At 33.3% G+C, this 20,655-nt stretch overlaps 1 protein-coding gene across 3 annotated transcripts in view; it reads left to right on the top strand.

Moving 5' to 3' along the window:
- DGKB (diacylglycerol kinase beta) overlaps nucleotides 1-20,038 on the top strand; it is a 326,408-nt gene extending 306,370 nt beyond the window's left edge. For all 3 annotated transcript variants that reach the window (XM_042816926.1, XM_042816927.1, XM_042816928.1), the window contains 3 exons: nucleotides 6,666-6,786; nucleotides 8,792-8,852; nucleotides 18,943-20,038. In XM_042816926.1, the coding sequence (XP_042672860.1) occupies nucleotides 6,666-6,786; nucleotides 8,792-8,852; nucleotides 18,943-19,050 (290 nt within the window). In that variant the 3' untranslated portion in view covers nucleotides 19,051-20,038. The remainder of the gene's footprint in view (nucleotides 1-6,665; nucleotides 6,787-8,791; nucleotides 8,853-18,942) is intronic.
- The last annotated feature ends 617 nt before the right edge of the window (nucleotides 20,039-20,655 follow it).

A 20,655-nucleotide genomic window follows, 5' to 3' on the forward strand; every position in this document is an offset into this window, starting at 1 on the left:
TTTGCTTTTTTTACGGTTTGTCCAAGTTTAGACTCCTTTCATAGAACAGCTTTTGTTCTGTTGGATGAAGGGGGTATAAGAGTAACAGAGTGAAATCCTTTTGAACAAATAACTTTTAAAAGAATACAGATTAAAATAATAGGGGGCTTTTTGGTGCAGCAGAATGTTCAATGCAATTGTACCTCAAACTATTAAAAGAGTAAATCTATAAAAAAAAGAATACGTTTTGTCTGCCTAGCTTTACCATGAAAGACTTACCCATAATGACCTCCTGAAGTGGAAGATGAAACCTCTTGTTTCAAATGTTGAATATCTGATCGTTGGTATTTGGGAGAAGGTTTGGGTTGAAGCTATTTAATTTGAATGCTCTGGGGTGGTGGGGGATTTTTCCTATTTTTATTCTTTTACTATTAATCAAGGAAGTTTCTCTTAAGAATTTTCCTGTCCTTTCCCCTTGTAAGCTTAAAGAAAGAAGTTCACTTGCATTTTACAAAAGCCTTTTGTGCATGTTAAAAAGTTCCATGTAATATTCAATTAGAAGGACTGATTATTTCTTCTTTGCACTGCTACTTCTGGGGGGAAGCTTGTCACTCCATGATTAATGGGATTCCAGAAATTATTATATATGGGGGAAGAAAAAGGTCCAGTACACAGTATTAGGCTGAACTGCGTCAGTTAAACAGTTCCAAACGAGGCAGAGCCTCCGTGGTGCCATGATGCAAGACAGAAGACACTGGGTGAATACTGGGCCTTGCTGAAGTCTGTGAGAGTTTTGCCACTGAATTCAGCAGAGTCAGGATTTTATTAACTGCGTTCATTTTAAATATCCAAAGCAGCAGCCTTTCAGTTTTACCTCATTTAGAGTATATCATTAATTCAGATGGTAAAGCAAAAATATACTGTACTGCTTAGAAGTGTATATATCTGGATATATATCAAATGTGTGTATGTACTTATAGGTATAAAATGTCTGTGTGATTGTCTGTATGTTTATATAAGTATAAAATATCTGCTTACTTCATTATCATGCTATGAGTATCTCGCTAGGGTGGATATTACAGAAGTGGTATTTCTTCTTTTCCTCACATTAAGAGGCAGACTTGTTTCGTTTATTTTTAGCAGCAGGAGAAAATATGAAGGCCAGAGTAAAGACTTGAATTGGGAATCAATATTGTCATGATGTATGGAACCAACTGAGTTTTTTTGTGTTTACAAGCAAACTCAAAATAGTCAAAAACTGGATCTAGTATTAAAGACATAGGACTTGATATCTATGCTAACGTCAATGTTAAGAGGGAGAATAGAATTTGAAATTAGAGTGTTGTTGATTTAGTTCCTGTCTGATACAAATTTTCATGTGTGAACTTGTCCAGTAATTTCTGCAAATTCATGATCCTAATGCTTTATATAGCAGCAAAAATACTATGACTCTCCTGGGTCACACATAATATATCCAGATGAGGACGAACCTTTTACAGAACCTAAAACTGTGCACAATTTCCACTTGGTAAAATTGGCATGATAATATTACTTTTCCCCCATATTTTGTCTGCTTTATCTGTCTATGCTATAAACTCTTGGATGTAAAATCTTTTTCTTGTTATGTGTCTATGAATCAGTAAGTTAACAGAGCCTTGACATTGCATGGTCCTCTAGGTACAACTCTGAAATAAAGTTGTAAACATTGAGGCGTATGTTACTTCAGGTAGCTTCTCAAGTAGCATAACAATAAAACAGAATGCATAGAATGCTTTTGACTTAGTGATTTCTTGTAACTAGGAATCTAGAATCTAGAAAAAGCTGTTCATTTGAAATCATGAGCTTTGTGGCATTAAATGCACCTTGAGCTTTGTGTACAATGGTCATGGAAGTGACCCTAAATTCCTGCACAATGGGAAACAGTAGTTTAAATACATCCAGTGTTCTGAGAAGATACTGAAGTATTTGCGTGGTGCAAACCACTGAGCTCAGGAGGTTTTCAAGGATCCTCTGGCATCACACCAGTTTTCATATTCTTATCCATTATTTTAACTTGGGCCAACAAATTTCCAGTGTGATGATTACCAGGATTTGATTACATTTAGCAAGCCATGGAGTCCCTTCTCTCTGAAGACAAACTGCTGCCAGAGACAGATTTACCACTGACCAACAGTGTTTTTATGCAAATGTGCCTGAGTGCAGTAACCCCGAATTATAATAGTCATTCAATCTCTTGCCAGGACAGCAATATTTATATATTGCAGAGATAAATGGGATATCAAAATCAGTTCCATTACAGAGGCAAAGTTCTCTATGTAAATCAGGATTTCTAATCATGCTGCTTCTACTCACTACCCCACTTTTCTTTCCTTCAAAGCGTGCTCTCCTATTGTGTATTCACTTTGAATATTGAAGTGTTCAACTAATGCCGAGCTAATGGAAAATGTAAACACCTTGCTAGGAAACTTGTAAGTCTCCAAGTGTATTTCTTCATGCCCTAGGCAGCACTGTAAAGGACTTGTATTCACGGATAGTGTTTGGTCTGCCATTTCTGTAAGTTTCTGTTTGGACTTCTATTACTCCTGCTGCCTGATGGGAGGAAAAGGACAGTCATCTACCTAGAGACTTCATCCTTCCCATCAGGGATGAGTGTAAGAGGTCAGATGCTCCCCTGCATGTGAGTGACCAGCTGCTGCCAACAGTGCTGCTTTGAGACAATTGCCCTTGTGTGCTGCAGGGGCTAACATTAAGAGACACGTGAAGTCACTTGGTTTGTTGTTGCAATAGCTGAAACATGCATTGCAGCATGCAGAAAATTTGATCAATGCAGTCATAAATGGAATAAATTATCCTTAGAATAAAATTTTTAGAAGACAGAAGAAATACAACCTGCCTAAAAATACAATTTGCCTAAAAAGAAATAGTTTATAATCTATACTTGATAGACACATATAGCGTGTAATTTTAGAATACAATTTGAGGATCAAAATGAAACAACTTTCTGAATTAGGTCACAGGCACAGTTTTCACAAGTGTCATAGGAAAATCCTCATTATAACCTGTTCTAAGTCAGAGAATCATAGAATATCCCAAGTTGGAAGGGACCTGTAAAGGTCACTGAGTCCAAATTCTGATTCCACACAGGACCACCAAGATGTTTAGTGAACAAGTCCATTCATTATTCTGAACTGTAATTGAATAAAAGTATAAGAAGGCAACAAGAACAGTGCCACTAGGTCAACTTACAAGTTTGCATTTCTCAGTATCTGACCTCTAGCACCAGCTTGTGTTGCATGATTAGAAATAAAGCATAAGAGGGCAAACTTACACTGATATTTCTTTTAAGATAACCTGCCAGATCTATATCAATTTGTGAATTAGGAATTTTTTAAGACTAGTATGGTATTATGATTTAACAGAATATCGTGTAAAAAGGCTTTTCTGTTTGTTGTAGAAGAGATATGACATTCCTTGGTTTTTGATTTTAGAGAAATGCTAAATAACAGTACTGTGTTTACCTAGTTCATGCTACCTAAGATTTTCTCTACCTATATCATTATTCCTCCATTCATCTTCCTTCCTGAAGGATCCTAGTCTAAATTCTTTTCATACAGAAGATATTTCTTACTGTGTCTGGTTGCCTTTTTCTCTTTCATCTCTTATCTTTCATGTCATTCTATGCATTGTTGATCAACTGTAGCTACAGACTCTGTAGTACATGGAAGTACCAGTCATAATATTTAATAGGATTTTTTTAAAATCAGTTTTGAGCATCAAGCAGATATTGTCATAGAAGTAGCCACAGTAACTACATAATCTTAATTTCTGCAGGACAGCCGTAACCCATATAACATATACATATAGACCTATACACATGGACGCACGTTTCTTTCTAAATATGCATGAATATAACAGGTTATACATGTCATTAGCTCTGTCAGTTAGCTCTGTTTCCTTTAATGGGCATTAGATTGCATGTATTCAATTTTCTGCCTTCTTGTTGCCTGTTACTCTGTAGTGTGAAATTCTTAAACAGTTTTTATAACTGGCCATTATTTTTACTTTGCTGAATCCTCAGTATCTCGCTATCTGGTTCTGTTCCCAGACTCTATTTAGGGGAATATGTTGAGCAGTACATAGCCCAGCACGGCTTCTTCTGAGAAATCAGTGACAGCTTCATACCAGAATGAAGAATGACTTTGCCTTTCCCATCTTTTAATTTAAAAGAAGTCTTGACCGTGTTTAAGAGAGTTTAATTTCTTTTAGAGTTGTTGGTGAGGACCTCTTAAGGACAAATGCAATTCATTCATTGATGTCTTGGTCCTTTATATTCAAGCAGTGTACCCAAGCTTATGTAACACCTTTGAGGAACTGGACTAGAATATCTGCACAGCTTTTTTTCACCCTAAGTTCTTATCGAAGTAATTTAGCTCAAGGATTTGTTGAAATGAATGTTGCACACAAAACCATCAGGTTGAATATGTTAGCAACAGTACTAATGAGCCCTAAGTTAAGTTTTTCAAATTTCCAAATTACATTTTGCATTTAATGTTTACTGCTTCTGAAGGGAGGTTATGTCTAATTTAAGTCTCATTCTAAAAATACTCATATTTTGCTTAAAATAACTCTGCTTTGAGAATGTAATATGGTAAATGCTAACTTTTAGAAAATACTTCACTTTTTTTGATAGGTAGGAGTATTATTTAGTTCCATCTTCCAATGTTTAATACACTACATTTTTGGAGATGTGTGATATGGATCAAAGGGCAGAATTTGGCCCTTAGTTACCTGCTGTTACTGGCACTAGTCTTACAGCTATTGAAAAATGATGCATCAAATTTATATCACTGCAAATGTCACTATTCTGAATCTTGCATATGTTGCCTGAGCTGTCAGTAATAAAAATCTGTTCTTAATTATTCTCCCATTTAAAAAATAACCATTTTCTAATAACCAAATGAAAAAGAATTAGATGTTTTCTTTGGCTGGAAACATTTTAATGATTTAGTGCCTCTATAAAGTTTTGTGTGCTCTTGTAAATTAGTGAGACTTTCCCATTTAAATCTATGATTATCAAGAAAAGCAGAATTTGTTTAAATCTAAGTTAAAAGTGTATGAGTAACTCAAGGAAAATATTTAAAGAGAATACAATCCTTTAAACAATTCAACAGAAAACTCAACAGGCAGAATTGGATTTACATGTGTTATAGAGATACTAACTATAATAATTAATTGTTAAAATTAATCCTATTGTATTAAAATATTTTACCATCTTGTTTTGTTCTTTAATTGTAAATTATACAGTTTATTTTTGCTCCATTAATATCATGTGGTACATTTCACTGTGATGGGAAAATCAAAATGGCAAAGAATATTAAGAAAATGAAAGCACTGGATAGCATTTGATTTTCTGATTGGAAGCAGAATAACCCAGACCATAAATCCTATTCGATTTTAATATATATATTTTTTCCCCTATCACAATATTTCTTTTGGTTAATTATCTTCTTTCAAAGCCCAAAGAAGTGAACAGAAAAGACTCAATTTGAAACTTTGGACTAGAATTACAGATATGATAATTAGCATGAAATTCTACCTTCATTAAAATGTGACGTATTTAAAATACACAAAGAATAATGTGCTCTCCTATCTTTGTTTTCTTTAGTGTGATGATAGACTAACATTTTAGCTCATGGCTCTGCTTCACCAAATAGCCTATCTTTTGGAAACGGGGATATTAACAGCCAATCTATAAAACATACATGATATAAAGCTAAAAAATTTTTTTGCTTGTCCATCTGGTCTTGGCAGCATGTATTTAAACCAGAGCATATTATGTATTTCATACAAAACACCTTATTTATTTCTGCATAATATTTCATTACCTTACTTTTTTGCTTTTCAAACCAGATTGCTATAATACTATTTAAGATACTGATTGTATTTCTGTTTGTATCCAAAATTCTAGACAAAATTTGTCCTCACTCCTTGAAGTGAAACAAACTAAAATTTATTTTGACAAGTACGATATTTACATGTTATTTACATGCTATTGGAAATGTAATGTCAAAATGCTATGTAGTCAAAATGCAGTATGGGCATCAAAATAATTGCTGATAGGAGTTTTTCCTGCCCTTTTTGCATTGAATCTATGTACTAATTGGAGCAAAAATCCTATTAATATATATATATATATATGGTCTCATAATTAAAAACAATAATAATGTATGCACACAAGGTCTGAGTTAGAGTTGTATGCACTGTCTGGAAAAAGATACTAGCACTGTATGGGTCACTGATTTTTCTTTTGTCAGATTTTAAATATCTATTGAAACAATATATCTGTAAATATAAGCATAAAAAATTCTAAGCTGCAAACATTTCATTTTATGAAAAGGAGCATTTCCTGTTTTCTCATTTGCTGAGAGATTTTTTCTTTCTGTGTATGAATTTAAACAAGCCATGGAGTATATTATTGTGTTTTAGAATCATTCTGGTCAAGGTATTTTAGAATAGTGTACCAACAGGCCCAGATGCACCAAAACTTAAAACTGAAATCACTTCTTAGTGATTAGAAAAGGCAGTTCATATCCTTTTTTATCTATTATCATATATAGCTTTGCTAGTTAGGATGAAAACTATCAAAATCATGTCTAGACCAAATGCAATTTTTTCAACTTTTTCAGATCTTAGTGACCAGCTTATGGAAGTAGTTGGTCTGGAAGGAGCCATGGAGATGGGTCAAATATATACAGGTCTGAAAAGTGCTGGAAGAAGGCTTGCCCAGTGCTCATCCGTTGTCATCAGGTATTGACAGATCTAATTTGCCCTACACTGTTGTACTGAACAATAAAGTTTTATATATTATCAATTGATATTTATATTTCACCAGTACAGTTTATTTAACGGTGTAATAGTCATAATTACTGAACTTAATGCTTGTGAGAGTATCAATTTATATATCAAATGTGTTCTATTCATTTTTCTGTGCCCATACATCTTTCTTGCTTTAACTGTATGAAAGAAAGAGAGAAAGCAAGAAAGAAAGAAAGCAAAGAAAGAAAGAAAAAGAGGGAAAGAGGAAAAGGAAGGGAGGAAGGTGTTTACATTCAGTTTTTGCATGTTGTATTTAACTGTCATTTCAACCTATGAAGAAATATTGTTAAGCAATTGGAGGAGAAGGAGTAATGTATGAACATCCTGGTTTATTTTACTGACTGCACTCTGTGCAGATTAGAGCAAAAAGGCATTTAACGTTACTTTGACACATTTTAACCCATTTGTAATGCATTTCTCACCAGAGAATAGTAGTATGCAATTAGTATTTGTAAAGCACTTGTTTGATCCATGGAAGTCAAAGTGCTCTCTTTTAAATTTATTTGTTATTTATTGAATGCTGGTAAGTTACTATTAATAAATACATTGATATGTGTAAGCTGTGAGCAGTGGAGCAGATTAACTTAGCTACGTTTTATCACTTACTATGCTAACAGTGACCAGTATGTTTACAACAGAGGAAATTTGGATGCACTCTTAAGGAAAAAATATTTATTCTAACTTTTGGATTAAATAAGGGCTGGAAAAGAGAAAGGCATTCAACTTCATCCGTACAGAATTTTTCAGGAAGAATTTTGCAGAATTTTAATAGTTAAGTCAAAAGTTACAGAATGAAAGGATCAAGACTGAAATTGGATATAAAGTATGATAATTAACAGAAAGAGTAGAAGTCAAAACTTAAAGATAGTTCAGGAATTCCTGAAGCTTGTGGCCTATTTTTGAGACTATTCTCAAGGACCAGGTGATCCTGGCTTCAAATTACTCTCTCATGAGGGTGAGGAAGAGAAATGAGAATGCAGAGTCATTCATTCCCATCTTCCCTGGATACCACGATACAATATTTATAATCCCAAATCAACAAGAACTGCAAAAGAGCTAGAATTATTTCAAACTTATGTGAGACATCATTGAATATTCTTTCCTTCTTTTTCTTCTGGCTGTTGATGACTGTGGTTAACACTACAACCTGCTGGTCATTTTAAAATAATGTCTGACATAGAATTTCCACTGATCATGAGTGATCAACTGACTCATTTTTCCACTGTTAGAATTGATTCTTCCGTGTTATATTGAGTTGTCCAGACTATAACACGGTCTGACTATAACACAGAAATATAGAGTTGGAAAAGGTCATTTAAAAGATCATCATTTTTAAATTTTATTTTCTTTTTATCATTTATCTATGATTTTCTAAGTATGGAACCCAAAAGTAGGCATAGAATACTATCTGAACATTAATATTGAAATCATTGACCCTTTACTAACAATTTATAACATGGTAAATTAAATCTACTGAACACAATAGAACTGTCTGTGGCTACTGATCTGTCTAACCTGCTGTTAGGCACAAGTATAAAAATATCTTTCATGATTTTAGTAAAGCAATATTAGAGTTAAGATTTATTTCTCCTTTTCTTTACAGTATTCAGTCTAAATTCAAAAAATAATAACAACAGATTTCCGTGTTTTTTCTTTTCCTGTAAATAGTTTTTTTCTTGAAGTTGTTGCATAATTCTCTCTTCATTTCACAAATTGAAGACTATTCTCTCATGAGACAGTAGAGTCTAGCAAGATGTGTGTGCAAGGTGTCTGCCTACTAAGAAACTGGTTTACTTTTGTAAGCATGTTGGAGATTGCATAGAAGCTTGGGTAAATCTGGTATATACGTGTGTGCCATCACATATATCTCCTTAAAAGTACATTTTTCAATTTTGTCCAGTTGCATTTTCTTATTTTATGAAATATACCACTTTAGGACCAGCAAGTCTCTGCCTATGCAGATAGATGGGGAACCTTGGATGCAAACCCCCTGCACGGTAAGGATACAGTTATTGATGGGATGAGGACTAAACAAAAAGTACATAAACTTTATTTTGTAATTACAAAAATTACTGTAGTCACTTATATTTACTGATTTATTTAATGTCAGTCCTTGAAATGAAGGAAACAAGATCTTTTAGTTTAAGAGACAACCCTTATCATTATTAATTCAATTACTTAACTAACATGTTCATATGCTGTTATTGTATAGCTCAACACCTACTGCCTTTTCAATTTATCGTGTTGTTTTTTCTACAGGCTAGGATGGAATAAAAGGTCAGTTATTTCATAAGTTTGGAAAATACAGGGTGCATAGCTTTACGCAATGTGATCATTTATTTCTGATGCTGTATTATTTTTATAGTTTCTTGTTGCATTACTGAGGAAGAACCAGTGTGAGCTAATAAGTAAATAATTATTCTGTAAAAATTCAGGCAAGATTTCCTTTGTGTGTTTGAGAGTTCATAGCAAGAACATTGTATTTAAAGCTGAAGCCTTGGCTGTACTGTTTGAATTATACAACAGAAATAATAATTAAAAATTGGTTTAAAGAAGAAAGGAAGGCAAATAAACAGGAGGAAGAAATCCATTCCTCCAAATTTGATCAAATAGGGAAACGCTTGCTCACTGCAGATTCTTTGAGGAACTGGCTACACTGTTCAGTTGAGGGAGCAGCGCAACAAAGGTAGAGCACTAAGAGCTCTACATTGTCATCTGTCTTTGATTAAATTACAGAGAGTAATGAAGCAAATCAAGATATTGCAGAGTTTTAAGCTTTTTGTTGTTATGTATAGTCATAGTAATGTACTTTAGTATGCAATTTTACTGACTTTTACTAAAGAAAATCTGTACTGTTAAGTAGCTGAGTCTCTGTCACCTTACACTTTGTAAATGACAGTAATGTGCCAAAGAAGAAGGTATTCCACCACAGGAGAGAGTCATTATCCAAATTTAGGTTCTGGATCACTTTCATTATCATTGTCTCTAGTAAAGATAAAGGCAACACAGAGAAATTAAAGGGAGCACCTTCAGTAATGTGCTATCAAGCCTGGGAGCTGGTAACGTATAGGCTAAGAGGAATGAAGAGTTGTGATAGTCCAGGTTTTCTGGATATTCTGTAGTGTACAGCTGAACCATGGGAAAGTGCCTAAAATCTAATTCTCTGTGGTGAGTACTAAGGTACTGCAATGAGAAGGGAACTGTGTAAACACACACTGTGTTTACAGAACAGGCAGAATAGTGGAGATTTTCTGATGTAATCCAATAAACTTTTTGGAGTTAGATGTCATTACCTTTACCTCTTCTACACAAATGGTTCATTGCAGAACAGTGCTGTACACAGCATTTACTTGTTCAAGAAAAACAGAATTTTTCAGTTACAGATTACAGAAGATAACTTCTGGAAGGATGCTGGCAATGAGGCATGCTTTTTTGGTCCTGATTTCTTGCTCTGTACAAAATCCCCTGCTATCTGATAATAATGCTAGCAGAAGCTGCCTGCATGACTTAGGACAAATCTGGAAATAGAGAATAGAGTTTTTACATTTCAATTACTGCCTTAAGGAAACAGTAAATTATTGCTGATAATTACTCCTGTCCAATCAAAGTAAACTTTTTACATGGGATAGAAGTAGCATATACTTTCCTGTGGAAAATATCCCTTGTGATATAGCACCGTTAAGAGAAACTACTTTGTGTTATGTAAAAAAAAAAACTCACTGTAGACTGTATTTCTTTCATATGAGAAGAGCTACTTCTTTTCTGTGCTACTGCACCACTATGAATTTAGGTCCAGAATAAGTATTTTATGTTACATTATTCATTTTTTAGGAAATATTTTGTTTGTTTGTTATGTCTCTTCTGAGCATCTTAATGTATTTATGGAGTTGCTCCTCACATTATTGCCCCTCTAAATTTCACACAAAGAGAAAAGATATAGTGCAACCTCTCATCTCTCCATCAGTATGCTGAAGTTTTTCCTTTTTTGCAAAGTACTAGAAATTGCTCCTGTGACAATGCCAAAAATAGATGTTAGATTTGATTTCTGAGTGTGTGTTTCAGAAGAGTCCTTGGAAGCCAAAATGTACTTGACCATATAAATATAGGAAAGATCTCTGTAATGTGTATCCAGAACTAGTCTGAAAAAATATAAAATCATAACAATTAATTCTTATGCACAGCCAGCTAGGTAGCCTGCTTTTTGAACTAGAAAGAGCTCAAATTTCAGAAAAAGTGTAATGAGACCAACATAAGAATTGTGAATTTTTGTCTTCTCTGGAAACAAAATTGCAGCTTTTTCCCAAAGTTACCTTCAAGCAAATGACCAATTAAACTTGCTCAGATGAAGAAATCCAGGAGTTTTGTTTCTTAGATGATGTATGAGTTTTCTTTTCCTTTTATTTCCACTCTTAGTAAATGTATTTCCTTAAATCTTACAAGGAACTGAGGCCATTATAAGAAGGTGCTGGCATTCATACACCATGCATTGCAACATATGGGGGACATTCCCATGCTTCACATAAGAATGCTGAAGGATGCCCTTATTAGTTTACTATCTGTGTGATTTACAGAACAGAAGCTACTGTCCCAACTCAGTACTAGTCTGCTTGTGTATACGAGTTCTATGCACATCAGTTAGTTCATGTACACAGATCATGCTCATCAGTTAGACAGAAGAGCTGAGCCTCACCTTTTTGATTCTTGAATGCTCCAGACATAAATCTGTTGCTGAAAAAAAGACTGCTATCTCTCGCTCTCCAATATACTTTCAAAAGCTGAAATAACACATTTGATTTTGACATAGTAACATCAGGAATTTTGGCTTCCTTTAAGTTCAGTAGTTTTAGGGTCTGACCTAAAAAAATTTGAGAGATCAAGTAGGAAATCAATACAGTCAGTATGTTTTGAATCAACCTTGCCCAAGGTTGCAAGTGGCTGAGCTCAGAAGTCCTTTTCTGCTTCTTCTTCATGTTTTGGTACTAATGACAGCATTTTGCAAATGATTTCTCAAGAAATCAGGTTCAACCTAATCAAAAATCTCTTGCTATATTCCATTATCCAGACTAAGCTATATTAAATCCCTATTATATATGGGATGCAGGCTCCTCATACAGGTTTGGAAGTCTATTTCCCACCAAAGAAATCAACAAGTTTACCTTTCCTAATTCTCCTGTCCTTTCTCACACACAGAGACTGTGTATCCCTAAATGACAGTATAGACTCTCTCTCTCTCTCTGTCTCTCTCTCTCTCTCTCTCTCTGTCTCTCTCTCTCTCTCTCTCTCTCTCTCTATATATATATATAGAAAGAAAGAAAGAAAGAAAGAAAGAAAGAAAGAAAGAAAGAAAGAAAGAAAGAAAGAAAGAAAGAAAGAAAAGAAAAGAAAGAAAAGAAAGATGTGAAATATAAAAATGCAGTGATTCCCCAGAAGCTATGGTCTGTGATTTTTCATTCCTGTGGTCAGTTTTAGTACTAAAAAGTTGCTGTGTTGTTATTTATTATCTCATGTTCTCATACTGCACAATCAACTAGCATCCCTAAAAGAGAGCATGAATGTATTCCTAGACTCTGTGAGTTGCCTCAGTCTAAAAATCTAATAAACATCCAGAATTACTGAATATGTTGAACACATGGAGACTACAGTCTGACAAAGTCACTTTTTCCAGTATAATAAGATGCAGAATCTGAGCATCAAATTGCATTGTTTTCACTGCATTTTTTTTTAATAGAAAAGTCTTTGGGACAAGGAAAGATGATAATGTTAATGTTATGTTAAACATCTTGTCTGATTAGCTGAGGAGGAAATTCTATCAGAGCTCTCCCAGACAAATATAGCAACATGAAAGATATCTATGGTTTCACCTGATCTCCAAACAGGTCATTAATAGTAATGAAACTTCAAAGACTCTCAAGTTAATTCAATAAACCTGTAGCTTTAGCCATCAGGACATTTTAAAGAAAAGTAATCTTTCAATTTAGCTACATAAAATATTAGTATTGTTTTGAAAAATCTATAGGAATATTCCATCTTAATAACTGTGATTTCAGTTCCTTCATCTATTCCTGACTTGATTGACATCATGTCTGTTATAATGTCAAGCTGCTAGTATAATTAGATTAAAATGAAGAGAGAAATGTGTACAAAATGTGAAAGAATATTGCCTTGATGAAGGAATGAAAATGGTAATCCATACTCAGAGCCTATCTGATGGGCTGGCAGAAATAAAATCATCTGAAATATTTATCTTTAATAGTATTTTATAGAATTATTTACTGGTAGGAAAACTTGTATGAAGCCATTTAATAATGGAACTCAGAAATTATATTTCATTATATTAGGATTTGTGTGCACCTTAAAATAAGTTTGAATAAATTAATGAATGTATGGTTTCTTTAGCCTTGCCTTTAGTCCATAAAGATGTGGAGTGTGAGCACAAAGGACTCTGTGAAGTCCGCCTTTGTACTTAAGTCCAGACAGAAAGCAAGAATAAAAGTACTGTTAATCATATTTGTGATCTCCTAGAGCTAGTTGAAGGAAAAACTGAGATTTCTTTTTATTTAGATCCGTTGAGGTCCATTCTGACCCAAGCCATTCATTCACTGTTGTTATAAAGAATTTGCAGCTGTTCTTACAGATTATCAGTTGGTAAACTAACCTCTATCCATGTCATTGAATGTAATAATATTTTTTTTATATTATGGGAAATTAAATTTTTGTCTGTTTCTTTTGAGCAAAGATAAACTGAGTTGTAGTTGTGGTAGCTTGTGTGAGTACAGTGATAGACAGTTCCAACACAATTAAGCCCCACATGAAATTCTAGAGTGGAAGCTAGAAAAAATAGTTCGGTCTTATGCTGAAATGCTGCACTTTCTCCCCACAACAACGTGCATACTTTGTGTTTCAAGACCTGCGTTGTTCATTGTGCCTCTAACACTTTTATCATGAATCTGGGCATTATTTTTTGTGTTCACAGGTACAGTGCACATTAATTAGCTTTGTTTACCTAAGCATATTTTTTCTTAATTTCACAACAGTAGTTTTTGTAATTGACAAAGCAATTTGCTGCATGTGTGCTTTCTGCACCCCAGACAAATACTCTACATGTAATGCACCTTTCTTTCCAGTTCAGATTGTTAAGAAAAGAATTAGTTGTGACTAATTGCCAATTAATTTGCAGTGGTTTTAGGGAGGAGGGAGAAAAAAAACAATTGCACCTACTAATTAAAATTTGAAATATTCTGAAGTGTCATCTTTAGGTGTCTGTGGAATACATAATTTCCATTTTTGTTCTGCCCTGGATCTGTAACAACCCAAAGCTTGACAGCTCTATTAATTTAAAACCTCAGTGATACCTATTAGTACAAAACATGAAAAAAATGCCATTAGTCATTTATTTTAATTTTGCAGCTCTGTCATTTTCTCAGTATGTTTAAAAATTATGATGACACCGTAATGTTTTCCAATCTACCTGTGTGAAGGGGAAACGGATCATACTACTTAGGAGAGAGACTAGAGTATATTATTAGAGTTTAATTAATGCCAAACTGATTAGATTTGATTGCACTCTGCACAATAATATTGTTAAGAAATTTGTTTAAAAGATGTGTTGCATAATGCTATATTTAAAACAACTGATCTAGACCTGAGAGATTTGACAAAAATGTCACATAATGCAAGTCTCAGGTTAATTTTTATACCACTGCCTACATTCAGTCACCCAGTACAGTTCTTGATCATCTACAAGAAGATAAAAGTGTTTGCCACTCCTGTGATACAGAAGTGTTGCATCCATCAATTTCCTGTAAAGGGGATGGCAAAGAGCATCCAAACTGGAAAATCCTTTATACACTCAAACCTGTCAACAGCAAAATCTTGCTCATAACATGGAAAAAAAATGACTATAAACTAGCAAATCCAATCTTTTTTTTTCCCCCCAGCTAGACTTTAGCGTTTTTCTTGAAGAGTTTACTTAGGTTTTTGTTTACTTATTTGTTTTAAGATACTTTGAGGGTTTTTTACCATCTCTTTATCCATAAAATACAGAGTTAATTTTTCAATATTAATTGAACTATTAAAAGCACAGCTGATTGTCTCCATTCTCAGTTTTATATTTTTAATTAGCATTGCAGCTTGTAATTGTATTTCTGTGCTAATAGTAAGTATTTAGGCATTCTGTGAAGTCAGAAGCATAGAGAGAGCTAGCACACACTGTCAAAATATTAGCATATATGCAAAACTGATTGACCTTAAAGAGATAGCTTTTGCACTAAAAATGTTGATATTTGCAGCTTTTTATTGAGTGGATATGTTGTGTTAATGTGGCTTCGAGGCATATTTTGGAACTCTGACCTGCCCCAAAACAAATTTCAAATTAAGCATTTATAAATATAATTATGAATTTATAAATATTCTTCCTGCTCCTTTATAAAAAAATTCCAAGTAGAATGCAATACCTACTTCTTTCTCAAGAATTTTACTTTTTAATGAATCTTTTGTCCCTTCCCACGAATACATTGTTAGGCACACTTTCTAGTGATAGAAAGGTGACTTCAAAATTACAATAGCAATATTTTTATGCTAAGCGTATTTACCAGATAGAGCAGTCCTTTAAGTTTCTATGATCATGAATTCAAAGGCTGTAACCTTGTCTTTGGTTAGTGAATGAGACTTTTTCCAGTGACTTCAATAGATTGAGTTGTAAATATATGTAGTATATATGTCTATAATATTGTATATGAGGCTTTCAATTAAAAAAAAAAAAAAAAAAAAAAAGAGAGATCAAGATATATTAGCAATTCATGTGTCTATTTAATTTCTTCCTAAATGAAATTATGTTATTTACCATTTTTTTGTACTTTTAAATTTCTTCCAAATTTGTCAAATAGAAGTATCCTATTGCATTTTTCCTCTAGTAGCATTTCATTCACTTCTCTAGTTTATGTTTAAATTATCATCCATGCTTTCAGTCAACTTGGATAAACGATCTCTAAAATGATTTTCAAGTATTCCTGACTATTTGGCATGAGTATGTTTATCTGGATATCATCAGCTGCTAAAAATGTTAGGTTATGGTTTGAACTTTCTGTGTGTTTACTTCTGACCACTCTCTTTTTCTCTGGTTTTGTGTGCACATTGTGCAAGGAAATCACAGGTTCACCATAGAATAATGAAAAGCAACAAACTATTACATCTTATTCAGAGCTTTTTAAAGCTTTAAAAATTGTGCTTCTCATAATAAAGACACGATGTAACTTGCAGGAGAGAATAAATCCATGTGATGAAAGTTAGTCTCTAGACATTAGATGAACACAGAATTTATACACAATTACAAGTAGTGAGTTTGTTGAATATTAAGTAAATCAAATCTTGGTTGCTTGTAATTTAAGATTTTTTTTCCTCTTTTTATTTTTTTAAATTTTTTTAATGTTTGTTTGTTAAGGGGTTTTGTGTGGTTGCTTTTGTCTCCATTTCAGTCTTGTTTAGAGCACTCTATGTGTTCAGCCCCACTTTACCTGCTACGCTATTTCTCTTTCTGAGACCCATCTTGAAGTACGTACGTTCACTTGTCAACCACACTCACAACACCCTCTGCTACTATTGCCAGTATGCAAATAGGAGCAGCAACGAGTCTGGGACAGAAAGACATTACCTGAAAGTCGTGTGAAAGACAAAGTATCTTTTGGGCAATGTTGTGCAATTGCACAGTGTCTATTATAAAAAGAGTGATCTTTTGTGACCCAAAGGTAAAATACATATGTAAATACATATATATATATATATATATATATTTTTTTTCAGGATAATAAGTTATCAATGGTTATCACTGTTAACCAGTGCATTGTTAATTACACTATTGTGCATAAGTAAAAAATATACTTAGTTAACAGGTTTTTTTTCATTATTATTTTCAGAATGGAGAGTATATTATGTCATTGGATTGTGGCCAATTTACAAGAGTTGAAAATATGTCTCAGAAAAATGTATACAGGACTCCATCCTCATGTGCATGAGTGGTTAATCTTGTTTGAGCAACTTGGCTGATCTCAGCTGATAGGATACAACATACTGAAGAGGTCATGTTCTCTGAAACAGATGGCTCAAGCCAAAAAAAAGCATGACAAATGATAAATATTTTCTCAATATGTAATTGCATTCACTCTCAGCAGCATTGAACAGCCCCAATCCAACATGCAATCTGTATGAGGTCTCAGGATGACCTCACCTCTTCATACTAAAGCCTTCTTTTGAGCTCTGCTCTTTTATTTATTTTAAGATGAAATTATTATGATTTACTTCTGAAAGAAATTCTGAAGACATTTCTGTTGCCTCATCATGGCCAAATCCTGTAATCTGCTTGAACCCTCGTAACTCTCAAATTCACTCACCGCATGTGCAGATTATTTCAGGTGTTGGTCCTCAGGATCAGGCTGATGTCATCATTATTCCTGAAACACAAAATATGTTTCATGAAGCATATGAAAGTTACAGAAATACTTGAGGCAATTTTTCAGGACTAGATCATCAGCTGGTTTAACGTGACATCAATGGAAAAATGCCAACTTACCCTGAGATTTGGCTTCCAAACTGGTGCCTGAAGAATTTTATGTGAGAAAATATGTTGATGCCAGTCTTTGAAAGCAGGAGTTATTTTCTGTGTGAAATTAATGTAGGTTGAAAAAAAAAGCCTACTAAATTTGATACTAATGAAGAATCTTGGCAAGAAGAGGTCACATATGAAGTTCAAGACTAGTGCACAAAGGTAGCATTAAAAAAAAAAAAAAAAAAAAAAAAGAATATTTGGAAAATAGCCTAAAGGCTCTGAGTTAAATAAACTCTCTTATTCTATTGGGATTTTTTGGTTTCCTTATATTGTAATGTAAATTTCCACCCCAAGAAATGTCCTGATCTATACTTTAATGAGCCTGTCCACGTGGCATACATTTTTTGTTTCATTACTATTAGTGAATGACAAGTGAAGGATATTCATTTTAACTTGAAAATGTCAGGTACGCACTTTAAGAGATATATTTTTCCAGTTTTTAATGAGGTGGTGTTTCTTTTGGAAAGAAATACCCATCTCTGATGTAGGTACTATGCAGATGACAACTGATATTTAATAAGTGATGGTTCTTGTATTAGTCGTAGTTCACTAAAGAAAATGTCTCGGATTGCTTTTGAAAAACTCTTAGCATCACTAGCCCAAAGGCAAGATGTGACCTTTTTATTACATAATGAGAATCATTTATTATCTTACAATGTATCTTAAAGTCACAGACAAAATGCCACTTTGATAATTGCTTTCAATTAGCTTTGAGCATAGCATACATTCATAAAATGTCTTCTCTAATTTAGACTTGAATTAGAGAAAATTGCAGACATAATCTACTTTAAGGTTGTCTCATATAAGGTGATTCGTAATTTTATATCAAAGAAATCAAAAATGGGTGGCTTTAGAGCAGTCTTGCAAAGTGTTTTAAATAGGATTTTCAATATTTGAGTCTATTCTACTAATAATTAATGAACAAATTAGAATCCTAGTTCATCCTTTTTTACCCTTTTTATGTGTTAATTTTTTGCTTTCATTCATAGTGCTTATTTTGAAATTAAATAGTGTCCTGTGTTAGAAAACAGATACAGCTTGATTAGAAATGTAAACAGAGCATACAGTGATACAGCCTCTATCTTAGTGATAGGCAACAGTTTGGTCTTTCATCATGTGTGTCCAACTTCTAAATTCTCATCTTCTATGTATTCTATATTTTACATGTAAGTAAAATATTCAGCAGCATGCAGAATGTCCCACAGTCAAGAAGTAAGATCAGATATCAGCCTGCATTTTTTGTATACTATTTGTAACATTGATTGCATGTATAATTGAAAGTATTTGTGGTAACAATGATTATACATACATTGGCTTACTGAATATGTAGCATCATTCAAAAAAAACAAAGGTCTTTTTCTTTCCTTGATTGATTAAATGAAGGTTTAGAAATTGTAAGTAAAGATGATTCAGACATTTCAGATACTTGTACATAGGAATTTAACTAGCTCAAGGGATAACTGTGATTTTCTTCTTTCTTCCCTCAGATAAAAATTACCCACAAGAACCAAGCCCCTATGTTGATGGGTCCTCCTCCAAAAACTGGTCTTTTCTCTTCTATCATCAAAAGAACAAGGCACCACAGCAAGGAATAAGTGTGTGTAGTTTAGTTTTTAGAAAATCAATTAGCTTTGTTGGGCTTTGGAATATTTATGCTGGAAATCTTTCAAAAATTTTAGAATATCTTCTACTTGCAAATTCATGGATTTTCATTTAATAGTTTCTGTAACTGAGCTGATGTAAAACTATGTTATTAGAAAAAAAGTTATTGTCACAGGTTTGTAGGCATTTTGCATGAAGAAAGCAGATGTTTACATAAGATGATACAGCATTTTTTTTGTTGTTGTTGTTGCATGAAGTGCCATTTATTAATCTATGGGATAATTCTGCCATGGGATATAAGAAGAGAATGCCATGGGTAATTTGATTTTCTCTCCTTTGCATTTCTATTTTTTTGTTTGTGCTTTTTTCTATTATAACGATCATTTGCAATAAGTTCAGTAGTGTCTCTTGAATCAAACATCTCCACATCAATACCAATGAGACCTGGTTCAGAGTAAATATTACCGGTCTCATTAACTTTTACTTATATTTTATCATTTGTTTCTACCTTGAGAATATTTTTATTCAGCTAAGTATTCAAATCTTAAATCTTATTCTGATAACTCCTATGTATGTAACTGTACCTGCTGAAAACTTAAAATTCATTGTATGCAATATTCAAATGATTATGATTATTCTTGTGTAGGTTTTTGCAAGACTTGAAGTTTGAGTAAAAATTATCTGGTTAAAGAGATCATTCAAAGATTGAAGATAGTAGTGTTTGCAAAAGTAGCTATCAGTGTCATTTGTTGAAACACTAGAATCATTTTCATGAGCAATACAACTCTGGAGCATAGCAAACTTTAAATCATTCTGCATTATTGACCAATAGTATTGCGTGTATGCACACAAATAACCAAAGCTCATGCTTAATAAAGTGCATTTCCCACCAAAGATTTAGTGAAGGATACTTCAGAGAAATAGGTTAATTCATAACTAATCAAGATCACTGGAGTAGACTCACCTCTGAAAATTTAGAGTTCTTTTTTTTTTTTTGGCAATTTCCTTAAAAACTTTTGGTTGGGAAAAAAAAAAAAAAAAAAAAAAAAAAAAAAACCATTAAATTGCAAAGAAATAATTTTCATCTATTTCATAAGCTGATAAACACATATTCTAAATATTGAAACATACATAGTTTAAACATTGGAAAATTAAATATATTTCTAATTTTATTTTAATTATTATTTATATATCTATGCTATCCATAGTTTACTTGTCCTATGAATTAATATATTAAGGAAAGGATAAACTAGTATCCATTTCCCTTTCGTAGTCTGTTGCCTGGAATAAAAACATCTCTAGTAATAAATTTGGGGGAAACAATTTTCCAGATTTTTACTTAGCCCTCTGAGAGACTTCCTAACAGCTTAGAAATCATAGTACAGGGATTTGTCTGAGGTTTGCACAACATTGTCTAATGTTGAAGGGAAGTCCAAGAATGGCAACTTTTTTTAGTCTTGCATATCAACAGGCTCAATCAAAACTTCTGTGCAGTCTTAACATTGTTCTTTGCTCAGAGTGAGCTGCTTCTCATCCCTGCATGTCTTAAGTTCTCAGAAATTTCATCAAAAAAAGACAAAAAAAGTAAAACTTTGCGT

Source organism: Centrocercus urophasianus, unplaced genomic scaffold (genome assembly GCF_019232065.1).
Source record: "Centrocercus urophasianus isolate 14NV4802_14NV808 unplaced genomic scaffold, USGS_Curo_1.0 seq_16, whole genome shotgun sequence".
In the NCBI taxonomy this organism is placed as follows: domain Eukaryota; kingdom Metazoa; phylum Chordata; class Aves; order Galliformes; family Phasianidae; genus Centrocercus; species Centrocercus urophasianus.